Source organism: Microtus oregoni, unplaced genomic scaffold (assembly GCF_018167655.1).
Source record: "Microtus oregoni isolate MIOR12 unplaced genomic scaffold, Mior012 000058F_ref0000040, whole genome shotgun sequence".
NCBI classification, from domain to species: Eukaryota; Metazoa; Chordata; class Mammalia; order Rodentia; family Cricetidae; genus Microtus; species Microtus oregoni.
Genome location: NW_024543834.1, coordinates 290,569 through 311,610, shown reverse-complemented (window position 1 = coordinate 311,610; position 21,042 = coordinate 290,569). Strand labels below are relative to the sequence as shown.

General features: G+C 47.7%; 2 protein-coding genes and 1 non-coding gene across 4 annotated transcripts in view; 1 reads left to right on the top strand and 2 right to left on the bottom strand.

Moving 5' to 3' along the window:
- Positions 1-8,041, bottom strand: part of LOC121438890 (cleavage and polyadenylation specificity factor subunit 3) — a 31,603-nt gene extending 23,562 nt beyond the window's left edge. Inside the window, exons 1-4 of the mRNA XM_041639375.1 lie at positions 7,854-8,041; positions 3,622-3,685; positions 2,097-2,194; positions 877-1,005 (exon numbers count right to left, since the gene is read on the bottom strand). Coding sequence (XP_041495309.1) covers positions 877-1,005; positions 2,097-2,194; positions 3,622-3,685; positions 7,854-7,903 — 341 coding nt within the window. The 5' untranslated portion in view covers positions 7,904-8,041. The remainder of the gene's footprint in view (positions 1-876; positions 1,006-2,096; positions 2,195-3,621; positions 3,686-7,853) is intronic.
- LOC121438944 lies at positions 5,735-5,863 on the bottom strand. Its single transcript, XR_005973136.1, has one exon. It is a non-coding gene; the product is annotated as a small nucleolar RNA SNORA21 (small nucleolar RNA).
- A 198-nt stretch (positions 8,042-8,239) lies between the features above and the next one.
- LOC121438892 (integrin beta-1-binding protein 1-like) lies at positions 8,240-20,883 on the top strand. Of its 2 annotated transcripts, none has more exons than XM_041639376.1 (8): positions 8,240-8,288; positions 11,520-11,613; positions 13,213-13,340; positions 15,181-15,259; positions 16,797-16,930; positions 19,309-19,401; positions 19,886-20,035; positions 20,472-20,883. In XM_041639376.1, exons 3-8 carry the CDS (start codon positions 13,269-13,271, stop codon positions 20,541-20,543), a joined length of 600 nt encoding a protein of 199 aa, XP_041495310.1. In that variant the 5' UTR covers positions 8,240-8,288; positions 11,520-11,613; positions 13,213-13,268; the 3' UTR covers positions 20,544-20,883. The 2 variants fall into 2 exon arrangements, with proteins under 2 accessions (XP_041495310.1, XP_041495311.1); XM_041639377.1 differs by having other exon boundaries at positions 8,270-8,288; positions 13,237-13,340.
- Positions 20,884-21,042: the final 159 nt, after the last annotated feature.

Genomic DNA, 21,042 nt, shown 5'->3' with positions numbered 1-21,042 from the left:
CTCTGCAGCTAGATTACGGCATCCTTGAAACAACGCGGCCTGCGCCTGACCTGCGAGGATGGGCTGCAGCTTGCATGACCCACTGAGGTGACTTTTTTTTTATTGACTTTTATTGAGCTCTACATTTTTCTCTGCTCCCCTCCCTGCCTCTCCCCTCCCCTTCAACCTTCTCCCAAAGTCCCCATGTTCCCAATTTGCTTAGGAGATCTTGTCTTTTTTTAATTTCTACTTCCCATGTAGATTATATCTATGTAAGTCTCTCTTAGTGTCCTCATTGTTGTCTAAGTTCTCTAGGATTGTGATTTGTGGACTGGTTTTCTTTGTTTTATGTTTAAAAACCACCTATGAGTGAGTACATGTGATAATTGTCTTTATGGGTCTGGTTACCTCACTTAAAATGATGTTTTCTAGCTCCATCCATTTTCCTGCAAAATTCAAGATGTTGTCATTTTTTGCTGCTGTGTAGTACTCTACTGTGCAAATGTACCACATTAAGGAAATGCTCAACATTTTTAATCATCAGAGAAATGCAAACCAAAATAACTCTGAGATTCCATCTTATACCTGTTAGATTGGCCAAGATAAAAAATACTGATGATAACTTATGCTGGAGAGGTTGTGGGGAAAAGAGAACACTTCTGCATTACTGGTGGGAGTGCAAGCTGGTATAGCCCCTTTGGATATCAGTGTGGCGATTTCTCAGAAAAATTAGGAAACAACCTTCCTCAAGATCCACTTTTGGGTATATATCCAAAGGATGCTCAACTGTTCCACAATGACATGTGCTCAACTATGTTCATAGCAGCACTGTTTGTCATAGCCAGAACCTGGAAACAACCTAAATGCCCCTCGATCGAAGAATGGATAAGGACTCACCTGACTTTGACGTAGTCTGAGAGGAGCCATCTGTAAATAGCCTTCGTGGCGTGAGTCATAAATGTCCGTCCTTTGAAGCTTGTTTTCTGGAGGAACCAGGGCAGCGCCCCACAGTGATCCAAATGGAAGCTGACAAGGAAACAGGGCCATGAGAGCTCTGGACACTAGAGGCCGGGACCCCAGCGAGGTTCTGCTCAGCGGACAAACGTGTGCCAAGCACATAAGGGCGCTTCCAGGAGACCAAGCAGATGCTTGTCCATTCTCTCATTTTCCCACAGGGGTCTCAGCGGGTTCGGTAGCTAGTACTTCTACCTCTGGGCCTTCTCGATACTCCCTCTCCCTCTATCAGTAATCAATTCGAGGGGGACAATGTAAAACGAATCTACACTTGGCAGCATTTTAACAAACAACTTAGTGGAATAAAATCGATACTTGTCACCATCTTTAAATGAAGTTCTTCAGGACAGTCTTGCTGTGCTGCCTGCACTGCCTCAGACACATAGCAATGCTCTGTCCTCAGCCTCCCGGTGCTGGCACTACAGGCGTGTGCCACCTATGTGAAGCTCTTACTGAGGGATGGGACAAGACAGCGAAGACTTCGTCGGTGTCAGCTGAGGATGGCCACAGAGGACACGAGCTTTCCACCACCTCTCGCTGCACGGCACACACATCTCCCAGCCAGCATCTCTAGCCTCACACAGCAGTGCTGGTTTAGACTTAGAGACCCAAACTGTGTTTCCTAATAGAAAATATTTACTTTTGTTTCTTTCATTTTATTTTTGAGACAAGGTCCCACTATGCAGCTCTGACTGATGGAACTCAAGGGAAGATCAGGCTGGTCTCAAACTCACAGAGATCTGCCTGCCTCTGCCTCTAAGTGTTGGGACTAAAGGCCTGTGCCACCACTCCCAGCTTATTAGAAAACAAAACAAACATCTGCCCAGCAAGATGGCTCAGAGAATACAGGTACTTGCCAATAAGCCTGACCACAGAGTTGAACCACCAGGACCCACAGTGGAAGGGGAAAAGCAGCTCCCACACATTGTCTTCTGATCTCCCTATGAACACTGCGGGAAGTGCGTGCGTGCGCGCGCGCACACACACACACACACACACACACACACACAATAAACGTAAACAAAACCCCACACCAAATCCTGGGAAGACTGACCTTCACAGAAAGGCTTGAGAAGTGACACTGTCAATAAAGGGAAACTTACTGACTGATTAGCAAGAGGTCGATCTCAGCGGGGTCGATGAGGTCAATGTAAGGAAGAGCATCCATTCCTTCCAGGCCAGGGTGGATCCCACAGTCCAGCTGAAGGAAGGAAAATCTCAGCAAACAGATCTCAAGCTGCTACACATCTGATGAACACCCATGCAGCAGACAGACCACATTCAGAGGAGCCCAGGGAGTAGGCACTCGGACGAGGTTGTGCCCAAAGCAGCTCTCATGTTTAAGACACAGCTCACAGCAGCACGGGATACAGAACACAAGACATCACTGGGGTTCTTCTTCAAGCTCGCTGTTACCAAATGGTATTTCCAGTCTGTAGGTGTGAAGTACTTCTCCCATTAGGGAGAGCATCAACACATTCCTACGAGCTGATGACTGGGGATTTACTCTATGGGGTTTTATTGCCAAGTTAATAAATTCTTAAATAGCTGGGCAGTAGTGGCGCATGCCTTTAATCCCAGCACTCAGGAGACAGAGGCAGGTGGATCTCTGTGAGTTCAAGGCCAGCCTGGTCTACAAGAGCTAGTTCCAGGACAGGCTCCAAAGCAGCACAGAGAAACCCTGTCTCGAAAAACCAAATAAATAAATAAAATAAAATAAAACAAAAATAAATAAATCCTTAAATGAATGACTCAGGTGGGAGCTACAGAGCTGGCTCAGTGGTTAGGAGCACTGGCTGCTCTTCCAGTGGAACCTGGTTTGACACCCAGCAACCACATGGAGGCTTACAATCAACTACAGCTCCATTTCCAGGGGATCCACTGCCCTCTCTGGCTTCCATGGGCACCAGGTACACACACACACAGTGCATAGGTATCAGTATAGGCCAGACACCCATTCAGATAAATGATTTTTTTAAAACTGGTGACTCTAGGCACATATTGCTATGTTTTGAAGACTGAGAGAAGTGTAACAAAGAGAGAGGGGAACAAAGGAACAAGAGCCAGTGCCCCACCTCTCTACTGGGACCTTAGAAACCAGGGCTCCTGAGCCCTTCACCTGCCAGGCAAGGAGACGGACCTGGCAGAGCGCCAGCTGGACTGAAGCCACTCATGGGCAGTGAAAGCTGACATACATTCAGGGCACTTAAATCCTTGATGTCTTCCAAAGGGGTGGGGTCCGCAGGTTATCCACACACCTTGGGAGCGGACAAGGACGTGGAAGAGACAATAGTCTGGCAGATGTAGTTGGCAGCTTTACAGTCTTACAAGGTATCTTTTTAGGTTACTTAATGCTTTTAGTTACTAAGCACAAAAGTGTTAGTCTTTCTCTCGTCACAGTGTTGACTACATACATCATGCACACCCCTCTTGGCTGGTGCTACAGAGATAACTGGTCACTAGGACAGACCTAACAGACAGTACAGAAGAGCTACACTGTTTTCTTAACTGAACAAATGATCACCAGGCTAGGGTATGATTCAGGGGCAGATCATGTCCTTGGCATTCACAAGGCCCCAAGTTCAATTTCCAGTACCAAACAGCAATGATACCACCAATAATACTTACCATGATTTTTCTCCCTTTGAACTCCAAAATAATGCATGATCTTCCCACTTCTTGCCCAGCGCCACTGCAAACATTCAAATGGAAAAATGATTAAAAAGCAATTAAAGCACATGCCTACAAAACCAGCACTAAGAAGCTACAGAGAGTAAATCAGTGCTCAGTAAGCCTATCTCACTCCACTCCAGTAACATTCAACATAAGTTAAAACTCTTTCATGACTTAAACAGCCCTCGAACGATGGCAGTGGTCATTTTCTGAGACAGATGACAGTTGCAGAGCTCAAACAGAGGATGAGTGCTAGGATAGGAAGGGGTGAAAAGTGGTCCTTGGGAGCTGAGGGACATTTAGGATTTACATGAGCAGAGTCACACAGCACTTCTAGAACAACCATTTCTGATCAAGTCACCAAGTCATAGCCTGTCATCTGCAGATCACTGTACCAAGCAGCCTGGTCACCCATGATTTCAGACCTCCCCTTTCTCGCACATCTTAAGCTAAACATAACTGCTTCTTGGTTATCTTTTCCCAAAAATCTAGCTCACAATTCACTCAGTGCTCTCACGCAAGGTACTAACTGCCCAGAACAGATGTGCGCCTGACACCATGAGGTAATCAGACCTCAAAGACTTTGTGGTCTGGCAGCAAACAGGTAGGAGATGGACCCATGCATACCCATCCACACTGGGCTAGCCACGGATTAAGAGACGAAGAAATGATGGTGGAACTTTCCTGAAATCCTAGCACGTAGGAGGTAAAGGCGAGGCCAGCCTAGTCTAGGGAGAGTTCCAGGACAGCCAGGATACACAGGGAGCCTCCATCTCAAATTTAAAAGTGAATAAATGCCATGCTCGTTTTTTGATCCAGTTTAAACTCCTGGGTTCTTATCCAGAGGAATTCCCATTTCATTCCTAAGCCAACTTCCCCACAGAGCTGTCCCTCTGCATTTCCTCCCCTCCCATCCACTCCACGCACCAGCTGCTCCCAGCTGCTTTTCTGAGATTGTCCTTGCTGCTAAGAGGAAGCAGCTCTACTTAACTGGTCCCCTTGGCAGCTACTAGCTCCCTTGTTTAAGGGCTCCTTCAAGTACCAAGCACTTCCCAGCTTCTCTGACTCCACACTCCAGTCTGTCTCGCTGGCTTTCCCATTTCCCCCCACTGATCTGCCTTGACTTAGCTCTAGCCTCTGAAGTCTCTCCTGGGATCTCTTCCCAGCTCCATGGTCCTTACATGTCTGACATGTCGATGACTTCAGAGGTTCTTTCCACAGCCCAGACTGTTCTGACACATACACCTGACATTTAAGCCTCTTTACTGGGGCATCTGCCAGGTACTGCATGTTCAGTATGCCAGGCTAGTTTTTACACTCCTGGACTGGCTCCTTGAGATCGGCTGAGTCTCCACCTTCTCAGACCCTTTCTTGACTGCCTACTCTAATGCATCCTTTACTGCAAGCCTCAATCTGCCACCCCACCTCACTGCAGTGCAACAGATACATTTACGGAGTACTTCACATATTACAATGGCAGCACTATTAAGATTCACATCTGTCTTGTCCACTGCTGTGCAGCTATTGGGTCTGAAATGTTTGCCAAACTCCCGTATCAGAAGCCTTAGAACTGCTAAGTGAAAGAAACCAAGACAAAGGGCTCATCTTGTATGATTCCATTTGTAGGAAATGCCTCAAAAAGGCAAATCCAGAGAAGGAAAATAGATTGATGCTGAGGGCTAGGGAGGGTGGGGAGAAATGAGTATGATTCCTAATGGGCTTTAAAAGGGGGGGGGTAATGAAAATATTCTGGAATTAGGTACCGCAGTTGTAAGAAAGGTTATAAAATTCCTCTGGTACACTTTCTGTCCCGGCTGCGCCGTCTGTCCTCTTGTCTGTAATGTACCCCCTGTGCTTCATGACTGTCCCTGCAGACAACACCTGAGCAGTTACAAACTCCTCAAGACTTTACTTCATCTCTGGAAACCCGATTCTTCCTCCCTCGTCACCATCCTTTTACCGGCTACAAATAACTTGTCACCCAGAACTGCCCCAGCTTAATGACATCCAACCAGAGTTTCTTCATTAATCCATCTTTCAGTCACAGTGGAGTTGGTTTTCGCTTTTTTCTTGTCACAGTGATGATTGAAGCAAATAACATATGTTGCCACTTCACCCCAAAGTGATATTTTTACTGTCCCTTCTTGATGGCTCAGTGGGTCACTAGCAAAAGGCCCACGTGTGCTTCTAAAGGGGGTAGGGGAAGTAGCCACATTTTAATGTAATTCCCACTGCATTATAAAGTTGCTTCAAATCTCTTGTATACTATATCTCTTGTATATAAATCTCTTGGCTAGGGGGCTGGAGAGATGCCTCAGAGGTTAAGATCACTGGCTGCTCTTCCAGAGGTCCTGAGTTCAATTCCGAGCAACCACATGGTGGCTCACAACCGTCTGTAATGAAATCTGGTGCCCTCTTCTGGCCTGCAGGCATACATGCAGACAGAACACTGTATACAAAATAAATTAATTAAAAAAAAAAAAAACCTCACAAATCTCTTGGCTACTATAACTGGTGTGATAAATACTCTTAGAATCTCCACAAGGTCCTTCCTAAGGTGGTACCTGACAGCCTGTCCCAAGTCATCTGCTGTTAACCACAGCCAGAGGAACTTGGCCATGAGTTGGAACTACACTCATGTTCCCCTGGAACACTCTGGCTTCTACACTGCCTTTAATTTCTACAAATTCTTTAACACTCGGGTTGTACATCAATTCCATTTCCAGGGTGCATAAGATATCCTTGCCTCAATCTCAGGAAGTCCCATGTGCAGCCTTTCTGACCCTCAACACAATGCCTCTCCATACCCTTGTAACACGTCAAAGGAGCGCAGCCCATGAGCTCTTCCCCCCACAACCGAGGAAGTGGCTTCATGAAGGCTACTTCCCTATTAAATAGAATGACTGGGTTTCAGGTCTGACTCCAAGGTAGCTGGCTCCTGTTTTTACAAACTCATTCCAGCACCTCCCCCCCCCCCCACACACACTTTGCTCTACAATTTAACCAAAGGAGTGGCATCAGTGAACTCACCCTGTGCCTGCTGAGGTATCTGACACTTGAATATGAGGTATCTGATACTTGATTAGTGTATATAGGGGAACGGCACGGACACTTGCGTGCAATCATTGGTAAGCGCTCAGTAGTTTTTTTTCCCCCTGGTTTGTTTTGTTTTTTGAGACAGGGTTTCTCTGTGTAGCTTTGGAGCCTGTCCTCGAACTCGCTCTGTAGACCAGGCTGGTCTCGAACTCACATTGATTCGCCTGCCTCGGCCTCCTGAGTACTGGAATTAAAGGCTTGCACTACCACCGCCCAGCTTCAGTAAATCTCGCCGAATGAATGGATAAAGGATCTGGTTTCTCTCTCTCTCTTTTTTTTTTTTTTTAAGTTTTTCGAGACAGGGTTTCTCTGTGGTTTTGGAGCCTGTCCTGGAACTAGCTCTTGTAGACCAGGCTGGTCTCGAACTCACAAAGATCCGCCTGCCTCTGCCTCCCAAGTGCTGGGATTAAAGGCGTGCGCCACCACCGCCCGGCCTGGTTTCTCTCTTTTGAAAAATGTACACATTCATGTGGTGCTAGCTAGTATCTAAAACTGAACGATAATCGTGTGTGGAGTCAAATCGCTCCTCTGCACCAGTACGTTCTTGACCTTTCCAGGCGTGAGGCAATTCTCTGCCAGCATTCCAGAACGCTGAAAGCCCTTTCCACTAAAACCAGACTTTTACGGTAACGGAGCGCTCACTTTCCCTTCGTGACAACTATGCTTTCTCCTCTGCATTTTCCTCCCGCCTTCTGCTCAGGTCTGAGCTCTGAATGCACAAACCACGTCTTTATTACCCCGGCCATCTGAGCGCACGTGGGGTCTGGAGATCATTAAACAGACGCAGGTCTCCCTTGCACTGCCCTCCTCTACCTGTCGGTTCCCTGTGCGAGATCCAGGCTTGTGTTAATTGGCAAACCCTTCTCTATGAAAGCGCCCAACGACCTGGTTTTTCTTTTCTTTTCAACTCCGACATACCCTCCCCTGGGACTGAAGGAAAAGTAAAATGACATTCAACCTAGCAAGCCCCTCGATCAACATTCTCCAAACCCCGTGAGCCTGGGAGACCGGGCCCGCAGCTGCCTCCGCGGCGACCCCTCCTGGCTCTCCCACATCCGGGGGCTAGGCTCCCTCGCTAGCTCGTCCCTTACAGGGGTCGGATCAGCAGCTGGTCGCTCTCCTCTGCAGGAATCGCGGACATCCTGGCAGTCTCAGGAGCAGCGTGGACCAGGAACCCGTTGCCGCCGTCTCTAAACTGAAAACACAGCCACGGCGAACCAAAGGAAGAAAAACCCCCGACCACCAACACACAACTTCCGGCGCGCTCTTGCGCCCAGAGCTGGGCTCGTCTTGTCAACTTCCGGTCGGAGACAGCGGTTCCGCAGGTTCCCCTTTCCGCGCCTTTAGGAACGCCTAAGGACTGCGCCTGCGCAGAACTGGGGCGTGGCCTAGCGGACCGGGGCAGGAGAAGTGGCAAAGCCGGAGCTGGATTCCGAACTGGAGGAGCCGCCAGACCGGCCGCCGCTGCCGAACCATCCCACACCCCGCGAGGCGCCGGAGGCCCGAGGACGAGCCCAGGCGGCGAGGTGAGAACTGGGCCGGGCGGCGCGGGTGGGTGGGGTCCCCCTGGGTGGGGTCCCCCGGAGCCCGCCGTCCCCACCCCACATCCCGAGGCAGAGACACCGACTGAGTGCCAAGCGGGAGAAGGAAGAGGAGCCTCGGTGCCCGGGTCAGGGAGGGACCCGCGTTCCCGTGACAGGTCCGCCGCCTGCCTCCCCGAGGACCAGGCTCAGCGAGAGGGCCCTGAGGCCTCCCTGTCACTGCTGCTGCACCCCGACACTGGGGTTGGGGTTGGCTGTCTCCATCCTCACTTGTGCGAGGCGTGTGTGCAGAGAGCTTTGGAAGCCTGCTCGTGCCTGGGGCCCCAAGTTAACTTTGTGTTGTGGGGCGAGTTATTGCATCTCTGGCTCGGCTGCCTCCTGTGCACGCAGCTGGGCGTTCCCACTACGCTGAAGGCACAGATGACCCGGGCGGACCCCGGCTGCTCCTCCTGGGCGGGAGGGAGGGCTAGCAGTTTCTAGAGCGTGCTTTTGGCGATGCTGGATGTTTAGTACTTGTTGTGTTTTGGATAATCACCTCCCAAGTCAATACTCGGTACCCTCCGCTAGCTTATCTATCCACCGAGAACAACCCCAGCCCCGCCTTGGACTAGTTCGTTGAGAGTGAGAGTTTTCAGTAGAAGTATGGCATTTTTTAAAATACAGTGATCTGATGTGCATTCAAGCTGTGGGTCCTTTAGTCCAACCTGGACGTCCAAGGAAGGCTTTCTTAGAAGAGGCCTGAAGTAAGTTGTGAGAGGCAAGTAGCTGCCAGGAGGCTTATGAAATAAGTTCTGTGGGAGGAAAGGTTGGAGCACAGCCTAAGAGCACATGGGGAGCGCAGTGCTTCGCGTTCCTGAGGGATGAAGTGAGTGTGTAGCAGCTTGTGGAAGACAAGCTTAAAAGTGGGTGGAGAGCCTTGAGTGTCTTGCCAGAGAGATCTGACCTTCGTTAGTCCCTTAATGTGAGGAGCCAGTGAACGCTTTCCTGCAGGCTCTCTGACTTGTATTTGAAGGAAGTCTTTGCCATTGATTTGGCTAAACTGTGGGGGCAGTCCAGTCCTGTAGGACACGATCATTTATCCTAAGAGCTGGCTCAGTGGTTACCAGCCTCTACTGCTCTTGCTGAGTTCCAAGCACCCATATCCAGTGGCTTAACACCAGCTCCAGGGGGACCCTACTCCTATGCAGTGTTTTGTTTGTTTTTGTTTTTAAGGTAAAGACATCTTATCTACAAAGTATCTTTGTGGGTTCCTTAAATGTGTCAGATTGTGTACTTGGGCATTTTCTGTAGATTGAGGATTCATCACCTTCATGTTGCAAAGAATGCCATTAATCCTGCAAAGATGTGGGGCTGGTTACAGAGCCGAGGCAGAGAGCTCTGCTCTGCTGTGCACTCTGGGACCCGTGTGCTTAATTGGATGTGGGGGCTGAAGATCAAGGAGGGACTGGTGACTTTCTGGCTTCTATCAGTGATGGCTTAATTGCCTGAGTAGGAGAGACGAGGGAGGAGCATGTCTGGAGGGAGGGTGGGATGCTCAGTCTTTGACAGTTTTGCATTTGGTGAACCTGTGTAACACCCAGCTGACACAGCATCCCCAGGCTCATTTTTATATGTGAATAACTTAGAACCAAGAGTAATTTGCTTAAGTACATGCATCCAGAATAGCAGGAGATACCAAAGACTAACCAATAATCTTTCCCCCTCGAGTTCTGGGATTGATGCTGGGAAGTAAGTTTTCATGATATCCAAATCATTGCCAAGGGTTTGTGGGTACACTTCAGGATTCTACAAACAATAGAACCAGATTTCATTTATTTGTTCTTGGTTTTTCAAGACAAGGTTTCTCAGTGTAGCAGCCTTGGCTGACTTGGAACTCTCTCTGTAGACAAGGTTGGCGTCAAACTCAAAGAGATCCACCTGCCTCTGCCTCCCAAGTGCTGGATTAAAGGCATGCACCACCACTGCCCGGCTCTGTGCCAGTTTTAAAGCTGCATGGTGAAAGCAAGACCGACATCCCATTGTACCAAATAAGCGGAGCCTTCCCCTTACCGTTATTTTCTAAATAATACATCATAACAGCTAGTTCTGTAGCATTTACATTAGATATAAGCTGAGGTTCAGCTCAGTGGTGCGTGCTTGCCTAGTTACACTAAATAATTTAGAAGTGACGTAAAGTGCAAGGGCAGGGTGTGTGCGTGTGGGTTATAGGCATTTGGTGCAGGGCAGGGTGTGGTGCAGGGCAGGGTGTGTGCGTGTGGGTTATAGGCATTTGGTGCAGTTATGGAACGGATCCTCTGTAGATACCAAGAGGTCTGCACTAAATATAATGCACCTACGGATGTCACCAAGCAACAATTTCACTGTCACGGACACTCCGTGGTGCTTTCTGCCACTGGGTTAACCTAGGTGGGCGCAGGCCTGGGAATAGGGGCTCCTGCTGTCAGCCCCTCCCTACAGGCGTCTTTGTGCATGGAGCCATCCTGTGCGGCAACTTCTGCCCCGGAGTCAACAGCCTTTTCACATTCAGTTTTCCTCATGGGAATTATTGTTCTCCAATAGTTGGATTTTTCTTATTGATCTACTCATTCCCACTAAAAATGAACACCCCCCCCACACACACACACTCCTGGGTCAGCTTTGTCCTTGTGCCATGAGTCCCCAGCACCTAGGTGCTTGTTACCTGTCTTTGGGTTTCTGTTGCTATGAAGAGACACCATGACGACGGCAACTCATATAAAGGAAAACATTTAATTAGGGTGGCTTGCTTACAGTTCAGAGGTTCAGCCCATTATCATCATGATGGACATGGCGACATACAGGCAGACATGGTGCTGGAGAAATATGGTAGAGTCCTACGTCTTGCAGGCAACAGGAAATGGTCTGTAACACTGAGTGGTATCTTAAGCATAGGAGTCCTCAAAGTCCGCCTCCAAATGAAGCACTTCTTCCAACAAGGCCACACCTCCTAAGAGCGCCATGTCTGTTGGAACCACCACAGTGCCCACTCAGGACTGAGTGAACGAGTCAGCCCTTCTTGCTACAAATAAAGTGAGCATTGAGAAGGAGCTTGGGTGCAAGGCTGACCAAAGGCTCAGGTGCAGGCTGCCATGGCAAGGAGCCCAGAAGGTGGGTGGAGAGTGGGTGCTACAAGAACAAGCAGAAGCTCTGAGCCTGACTTGGGTCCTCTACCCACTACCTGTTTCCTCCCTCTGCCAGGTCCGCTCTTCAGCCTGGAAGGGACTGGGCATATCAGGGGAAGGGGAGCTGCTGTACAAATCGCTGTGTGCAGGACCTTGGAGAACAACACCAAGTAAGTGTTTGGTTCTGGTAAAACATGATCTATCGAGATCAGTTTTAGGCAAAATGTATTAGGATTGTCTTCCTCAAAAATTCTGAGTTGAAAATCGGGTCAGGACTCCCTCATCTATAAAATGTAGACTGTACCCACCTTCCTTAAGCTCCTGCTTTTTCTGGGTGCAGGGAGGTGAGGAGCTGACTCTTAGGAGTGCTTTTTATGTTGGATTTTTACTTAAAGGCCTTTCTCTATGGAAAGAAAAGGGCACATTTCAGGCATGAAATGTAGTCCCTGCCTGTCACCCCAGCCCTTGGGAAGCTCCGACAAGAGGATCATGAGTTTAAGTTTAGCCTGGGCTACACAGCAAGATTCTGTCTCAAGGGGTGTGGTGGTGCATGCCTATAATCTCTACATCCTAGATCTCTGCAGAGGTGGAAGAATCAGGAGTTCAGGATCATCCTAGGTCATACATTGAGTTCAAGGCCAGCTTAGCCTGAGAGACCATGTCTCACAATACTAGGGGCATGAGTGTGTGTGTGTGTGTGTGTGTGTGTGTGTGTGTGAGTGTTGGCACAGTCTTCATCTAGGATGTGCAGATGCTCTTACCCTGCCACTCTCCCAAGTACCTGAGGTCACTGGATCTCAGTATCTTGGTTGATAATGTGTCATATGTTTTATTTTCGTCATTCTGAATCAACTGAAAAGTAAGGCATCTATCTGGATCTTTGAGAACTGGGTGATGTGTGTTTGTCTGAGAAAAAAAGTACTTTTCAGCTATGACTGCTGACAGGGTTTTTTGTTTGTTCACATTTTGTAAATTTTTAAAATAATTACTTGTTTTTATGTGTATTAGTGTTTTGCCTGTAATGTATGTATATGAGCCACATGTGTGCCTGGTGCCTGAGGCCAGAAAAAGGCATTGGATTCCCTGGAACTGGAGTTGTGGACTTTTGTGAGCTGCCGTATGGGTGCTGGGAGCTGAACTCAGCAACTGCTCTTCACCGTTGAGCCAACTCTGCTACCCTGGTTTTTTGTAAATTTTATGTATGCATATATGTATGTATTTAATGTGTATGTGTCCTTTGTGTGTATACACAATAGGTATGCAGTTAAACATCAGAGACCAGAAAAGTACACTGGTTCTTCCGGAGCTAGGACTGCAGTGGTTCTGAGCCACCTGAGGTCAGTGCTGGGAACCGAAATCAGGTCCTCTAGCAGGCGGCAGGCACTCTAACTCTCCTTGCCTTCTGTAAGTCTTTAAGGGAGCAATAGGGAGTGAGCCAGGTTCTCACACATTGCTGGGCAAGTGCTGAACCACAAAGCCACATTCCCAGAGCAGCACCCGAGGGAAGTAAGGCGAACATATCCACAGGCCTGGAAAGGCTGATGGTTTCTGTCTGTGCTGTGTGGAACATGATCTGTTGCTGATTTTCCTTCTGTTTGCTTTTTTTTGTTTTGTTTTGGAGACCCGATCTATGTAGCCCTGGCTGGCCTATAACTCACTGTATAGACCAGGCTGGCCTCAAACTCAGAGATTCGCCTGCCTCTGCCTACCGAGTGCTGGAATTGAAGGCACGTGCGCCTCCACCGGGCTGATGTTGCTTTTCTTGACAGCACTGGAAACACTTCTTCCTCCAGGGCGTCATCTTGGGATCAAGCTATGGTGAAAGATGTTTCGCAAAGGCAAGAAGCGGCACAGCAGCAGCAGTTCCCAGAGCAGTGAAATCAGCACAAAGAGCAAGGTTAGAGAAGAGGGCGGTCAGAGGCACAGAGCGCTGAGGGCAGCACTCCTAATTGGCTCTGGGCAGAGTGCTGGCAATGCCAGGACCCAAGTCATCACCTTACCTGACACTCTGTGTTTGCTCAAACTTTATTATTTTGGTAATTTTCTGAAATTCTTAAATTCATTCAACTAAATGGGACTAAAGCTATGTGTGGTATCATTAAAACACACTGATTTAATATTTTTTTAAAAAAATACTTTTTAAACTTTTTGTTTGAGAGATTGAGGTGAGTGTGTGCCTCAGCACACATGTGGAGGTCAGAGGAACAGTTGGCAGGAATTAGATCTAGGCTTCTGTCCCAGTTAGAGTTTCTATTGCTGTGAAGAGACACCATGACCATGGCAACTCTTATAAAGGAAAACATTTAATTGGGATTGGCTTACAGTTCAGAGGTTTAGTCCATTGTCATCATGGCAGGGAGCATGGTGGCATGCAGGCAGACAGACATGGTACTGGAGAAAGAGCTGAGAATTCTACATCTTTGCTCTGCAGGCAACAGGAAGTGAACTGTGTGCTGATTGTAGCTTGAGCATAGGAGACCGCAAAGCCTGCCTCCACAGTGACACACTTCCTCCAACAAGGCCACGTCTCCTAACAGTTCCACTCCCTATGGGCCAAGAATTCAAACACATGCATCTGTGGGGGGCATTTCTGTTCATATCACAGCTTCTACTGTGTAGGGACTGAACTCAGGTTGTCAGACTTGGGCAGCAAGTGCCCTTACCTCAGTGACTTGCATGCAGCCTCTTTTCTACTCCTCCTCCTGCAGATAGGGTCCCAGGTAGCTCAGGCTGGCCTCATACTCACAGCAAGGAGCCCTGCAGCATAACCTTCCTCTCCTGATCCTCCCCTCCCATGTGCGGGAATTACATGCATGGGCCAAAATGCCTGACTATAATTTTTAATTATTTTTTCAAGATTTAATTTTAGTTATCTCTGTATAAATGGGGAGTTATATGCAGGGGAGTGTGGCTGCCTACAAAGTCTAAAAGAAGGCACTGGAACCCAGAGACTGGAGCAATGGTTCTGAGTTGCTGTGGGTGCTGGGAACTGAACTCAGGTCCTCTAGAAAAGCTGTACCATTTCAGCAGCTCATAAAATATTATCTTTAAAAGATAGAAATTGCAGGCACTGAGGGGTGAGATCTCCCGGAGTCTAGGGTTCGTTGTGCACTTAACAGCCTCTCACAGCAAGCTCAGTTAAGTCCTATGGACCAGAGACTGAAGGCTGCCTGGCAGTACCAGCGGATTTATGGAGCACACACCTTCTAAATCAGGCTTTCCCCGAGCGCCTTTTCTAAAGACACAGTGACACCAACAGTGGAGTCCGGTGGAACCAAACATGCCGTTTTGTTGTTCTGTTTACATCTACAGCCATGCTGTCTGACAACCGCGAGCCTGCTGCAGCCAGAAACTAGGGGGATAATTGCATAGGACCAGATTAGGAACGGGGACATTCGGTTTCTCTCAGAGCTGGACAGGGACGTTGCTCACCGGCTGGCTTTCTACACAGGGGTTCTTTTGAGGTTCCATGGAAATAACAGGACAGCAGAGGCTCCGAGTATAAGGCAGAGTCAGAGAGGGGAGCTAGTGGCTGAGCCCTAAACTGAAGATGCTGACCACATGTATATCTGTTGTCACGTGGTTTCCAGAGCAGTCATGTGTCATGTGTTGCTGTGGAAAATGTCTTCAGCTGCAGTCAGTCTGCTTGAACACTTGACCAGATACTGTGTCAGCTCAGCTTAGTAAGAACTTGCATCAGAGAAGACATACATACGTCTTACTGTGTTTCTTCTCAGTCTGTGGATTCCAGCCTTGGGGGTCTTTCAAGATCCAGCACTGTCACCAGCCTTGATACAGACTCCACCAAAAGCTCAGGTATGAGGGCCGGGTGACCTGATGGCTGACCTTGTGTTTATTCTCGTGGCTCTGTGTGGCAGAGCTAGGTCTCCTTTCCTGGTTTTTCTCCCCTTGCCACTTCTGGGCAGTTCAGACTTGGTGAGACAGGGGAAGGGCTGTGTGGTAGGAGCCTGCCAAAGGCACGCAGACAAAGTGTCCTCAGTGCATCTGAGAGCAAGCATTTGAAAGCATCTGGGCCAAGGACTTAGCAGTTTTAAAACCGCCTTTTAATAGGTAGCAGAGACTGAATTATATTTGGTCTTAAATGGTTTTAGAGATTGGGCAGGTGTTAGTGGCGAAGGGTTTAGGACCCACTAACCTCAAAGGCTGCCTCCAGAGACCCTCACTGAGATGACAGCTGACACAGGCAAATGAGGCCATTTGTCCCAGACACAGCCGCATGAAATTGGTAGCACCTTAGAAATTAAGAGACTCCTAATCGAGCTCTATAAATAGCTGGTAATTGGAAGTACAGCGCATTCATTCTCACTACACCTAAACTAATGTTGTCACATAGAAGTCATTATCTTGACCTCCGGGTGTCAAGAGGTTGGCATTGTTTCCATACACAAACAGAGTAAACATAATTGCACTGCACTTCCTTAGCATGGCAGGTGTCACAAGTGGTTGGTGGGAGTTTCCGAACTAGCTAGAGTTTGTTTCCTTCTGTTACGGGACTTCTGACTTTATCTTATATATACATGTTTAAATATATAGATCTGAATGATAGAGCAGGCGTCCTGAATCATGAAATAAAGTAGAAGGAATCCAAAGTAGTAGTTATATATTATAAGGTAGCATTTCCTATCTAATTGACTTTTAAATTTTTACTCATTTTGAAATGAAGGTTATCAGTATTTATTTGCCCTAGTCATTGAGGCTTTTCTATATCAGTCGATCGCTGAGGAAAGAGTGTTAATAAAATTTTAAGTTCCTCCCTGTTATACCAAGAAATCTTCCATTTAGAAACTAGTAGCTAAGAAGCTGGGTGCAGACGCAGGCATGGAAGTGCCCACTTTTAATCCCAGTGCTTAGAGGCAGGTGAATCTCTATGAGTTTGAGGCCAGCTTGGTCTACATAGTAAGTTCCAGGCTAGCCAGAGCTAGACGGTTAAGACCCTGCTTCGAAAGCCAGTTAAAAAAAACAAAAAGCTAACTTGGTGGTGGTGTACGCCTTTAATCCCAGCACTCTGAGAGGCTGGGACAGGCAGCTCTCTGTGCTTCTGAGCCATCCTGGTGAACAGAGGGAGTTTGTTTCAAAATTGGTTTGTTTGAAACGGGCCAGGGATGGCTCAGAGGCTAAGAGCACTGGCTGCTTTTGCAGAGGGCCCTGGTTTGATTCCCAGGTACTATATGGCAGCTTACAACTGTCTGCAACTCCATGTCCAGGGGATCCGTTCCCCTTTTCTGGCCTTTGCAGGTAAAGCACCTGCACAAGTAAAATCAAAAGAAATCTTCTAAAAAGAGAAAACCTTCTGTAAAGTAGGCACTGTTGTTCGTTTCTATTATAATCTTAGGACAAAGCAACAGTTTAGACACGTGTGCCGAGTTTCGAATAAAGTATGTTGGTGCCATCGAGAAACTGGACCTGTCTCAGGGGAAGAGTCTCCAAGGACCACTAGACCTGATAAACTACATAGATGTCGCCCAGGTGAGTGACAGAACAAAACCTGACTCCAGTGGAAGCCTCTGGCTGTGCTGGTGCTGAACGTATGTTGAAGGAGAATGTTTCCCTGGGTCCACTGCACGGTGCTCACCATCTGTGGCTGGAGCCTGGCGCTCATCCTGGGGCAGCTTTGAGTCTTAGACTGTGCAAGGTGCCCTGACATGGAGCCGCATGGGGGAAAGTTTCTTTACCCAGGCTTAAAACTTTACATTATCTGGTTGACCTGGCTCCTGGTTTACTGAAGAACTGATTGTGCTCACTGCTTGGACGATAGATTCTTCTAAAACAATCTGTCAAAGCCTTTCTCTACTGAAATGGTTTCACTGATTTAAAAACTCATGTCATGGACCAAAAATATCTTTAGTTGTTATTGTTTTGTTTTTTCCAGATAGTTACTTTCTGTAGTTCTGGCTGTCCTGGAACTCTAGATCAGACGGGCCTTGAACTCAGAGATCCAACTGCCTCTACCTCCTGAATGCTGGGATTAAAGGTGTGTACTACCAAGCCCAGCATGTGTCTCATTTTTTTATAATCCATTTCTACAAGAATTAAGGTGAGAGGGGCTTCAAAAATGTACTCAGGTCAGGAAAATAAAAATACAAAAATTATCATAGAGCTGGAGAGGTAGCTTGGTGGCTAAAAGCTCTGGCTGCTTCCGCAGAGGTCCCAGGTTCTGTTCCAGGACCAAGATGGCACTCACAGCCACCTTAACTGCAGCTCCAGAGGACCAACCCTCTCTTCTGGCTTCCCCAGGTACTGCATGCTCATGGCACATATACATACATGCAGGCAAAACACCCACATACATTGATAGATAGATATCTTGTAATTATATATATATATATATATATATATATATATATCTTACAAAATTCTACATGTAGCAAAATTAAGGTAGCACCATACTGTTTATAAAATAAAATTATGCTGGGCAGTGGTAGCGCACACCTTTAATCCCAACACTTGGGAGGCAGAGGCAGGCAGATCTCTATGAGTTTGATGCCAGCCTGGTCTACAAGAGCTAGTTCCAGGGCAGCTAAGACTATTCCACAGAGAAGCCCTGTCTCAGAAACCCCAAAATAAATATATAAATATGAGATCTATACTCATAACTTTACACTTCAGGAGGCAGAGACAGGTGGATCTCTGTGAGTTCAAGGCCATCATGGTTTGTATAGGAAGAGCCCCAGAACATCCAGGACAACACAGAGAACCCAAAGTCTCTTAGTCACAGAGACTGGGCCTACTGACTCCTATCTTTGTAGCCATAAAGAAAGGTACTTACAAGGAAAAATAGTGACTCTAATTTGCAATTTAGCAGAACTTTTGATAGAGCCTGTTCTTATCACTGCATAAGACTTGGAATATGGTCATTCAAACAGCCTAAGTGACAAGTACTCTGTTATACGAAAGATGTTCAAAATTACATTAGCGCTCCCTCCGTTCTTTGAGAATGGCCGGATGGCTCATCCACTGCAGAGCTTTTATTTGATAAAGCGCCATTATTGATAGCCGCATTATTTTGAGTCTGAGATCTGTGAGAATGATTGGCAAGGCATTACAGATACTCAGAGGGCCAGGAATTGAGGCATCTGGCCATGGCTCAATTACTGTAATTCATCAACTCCACAAAAGCATTTGCAATGCAGAACACCTATTATCTGCCAGCAATATCTTCTTGAGAGAAGACAAATTAGGCAGCATTCTTAGGTAGATGGGGCCGGCTGATGGGTATGATCGGTTATCACCGCTGCTTTGTTTCTCAAGAGCTCATCCTGCTGATAGATGACTCTCTGAGCTTTGTTAACTCATCAACAGCTTGTCACCTGGAGCCCTGGGATCCTTAGCTAGCAAGATGTATCGCAGCAGTCAGAAAACACCATGTGTCCCCCCCCCCCCCCCCTACCCAACTTCCTCCTCACTCCTTGTGCTGACGTGAAGATGAGCTTTGAGGATCTGTAAATCTAAATAGTGTAAATTTTGCTTCTTTTAAGACAAGGCACACACACAGTCCTGGCTGTCCTGAAACTGCGTACCGGGCTGGCCTTGAACTCACAAAATCCTCCTACCTCTGCCTCCTGAGTGCTGGGACTAAAAGCTTGTGCCAACATTCCTGGTTTAATAGTGCAAGTATTTTAATGTCACCAGGATCTGTGGCTAGGATCTCCATTTATCATTAGGGTTTACATCACAAAGGACAGAAAAGTACAGAGAGGATCGATCTGAATTTGGGGGAAATGCTTGTGTAGACGGAACCCTAAAGGGCCCAAGGCTGTGACAACCAGAGACCAGAAGCAACTAATCAAACTTGAGGGGACTGTGCCATTTTAATGTGTGCACTGTGATTTATTTCCACTCTGCAGCAAGATGGAAAGTTGCCTTTTGTTCCCCTGGAGGAGGAGTTTATTCTGGGCGTTTCGAAGTATGGCATAAAAGTCTCAACCACAGATCAGCATGTAAGTGCAGCGCCCGTTCTAGGGAACCGGGAGCCCTAGCCTTTCAGGGTGCACTTGGACCTGGGTCTCCCGGGTCCTGGGTGGTTGCTGGTGTTAAGCTCTGCCTATTCCTTAGGGACAGCAGGGGCTTCTTTTGTATTTCCCACATATGTGCAGGCACCAGTGTGTGTCATGTAGGGACTCCATGTCATTTGAAAGTAGCTGCTGGTTGACGTGGAGGCCAGAGGTGAGGACAGTATAGCTGACCTTGTTCCTATTTCTCTGGGTCTAAACAGGAAAATGGGATCCCGAGAGCAAGCCACCCCATAACTAGGCATACCAGGGTCCCTTGGGCTGGGAAGCTGTGTAGTTCTTTCTCCCAGATCTACGGACCCGTCTTTTCAAGCCTCCCAGTGCCCTTTACATGGGGAAAATGTGTTTTCTGAGAACTGCGAAACGCTGGCAGCCATGTCCCAGCTTTCTGAAGGCCTTGTGATTTCCACAGGGTGTTCTGCATAGGCATGCCCTGTATTTAATCATCCGGATGGTGTGCTACGACGATGGCCTAGGAGCCGGGAAGAGCTTGCTGGCACTCAAGACCACAGATGCAAGCAATGAAGAATACAGCCTGTGGGTTTACCAGTGCAACAGCCTGGTGAGACATCTTGTTCTTGTTCAGCAGGTGACACGGTGACTGTGACTCTCCCACAGCTTGCAAAGGTTCTCCCAAGTGGTCATCAGCAAGCAGGAGTAAACCCTGGGTCAGCAGCTACTCAGGCTGGGTACTGCTCCTGCCGAGCAAGCTACACTGACCCGGGCTGGGTCGGGGCTCCCTCCACTCCTGAGCCGCCATCCTCTCAGGCTCAGGGCTTAGTAGCAGCCATTACTGTCTGCCCATCTCAGGAATGTTCACGGGCTGGGCAGGTGCTGTAGATTTCAGGGGAAGTAATGAGGAATTCGGGAAAGTCAGGTAGTTTCCAGAGAGATGTATTATCTCTGTTCTCACTCTGTCTTTTTGTCCATTTCCTTGAGAATCCTGTGCACTTTGTTTTGATCATATTTGCAGCAGTGTTTCTCTTTGTACAATGCAGGAGCAAGCCCAAGCAATCTGCAAGGTCTTATCCACAGCCTTTGACTCTGTGTTGACATCTGACAAGTCCTGACCTCTGTAGTCCCATGGAAACTGGCCCATCTGAGAGCTCGCCTGGTCCTGCATCTTTCTGCTTTGGATCTGCAGTGGTGACCTATGAGAGGGCGTAAAGCCCCGACCCAGTGTTCTAAAGGAAGTGTAACGTGTGAAATATCAGTGGCCACGCAAAGGTGTCAGGAACAGTAGGATAACTTCCAATAAATTACCTACTTTCTGGGCTAAAAGGAAACCTTGGGGCTGGACAGATGGCTAAGAGCACTTGCAGAGGACTTGGGTTCAGTTCCCAGCACCCACAAGGTGGCTCAAAACTGCCTGTGACTCCAGTTCCAAGAGAGCTAACTTCCCCTTCTGGCTTCCTCAGGTACCAGGCATACATGTGGTGTACAATACATACATGCAGCCAGTCAATGCATACATATAATAAAATCCAAAAATAAGATAAAGAAACTTCTGTTGTCTTTTTAAAATGTACCCAGACTTACTTAATACTGATGTATCATAGACAATTGCAT

Excerpts from the sequence above, each read along its gene's own strand:
- LOC121438892 (XM_041639376.1), top strand. The coding sequence starts at position 13,269 with ATGTTTCGCAAAGGCAAGAAGCGGCACAGCAGCAGCAGTTCCCAGAGC. Across the intron at positions 13,341-15,180 it reads AAATCAGCACAAAGAGCAAG|TCTGTGGATTCCAGCCTTGG; the intron begins GTTAGAGAAGAG and ends GTTTCTTCTCAG. Across the intron at positions 16,931-19,308 it reads ACTACATAGATGTCGCCCAG|CAAGATGGAAAGTTGCCTTT; the intron begins GTGAGTGACAGA and ends TCCACTCTGCAG.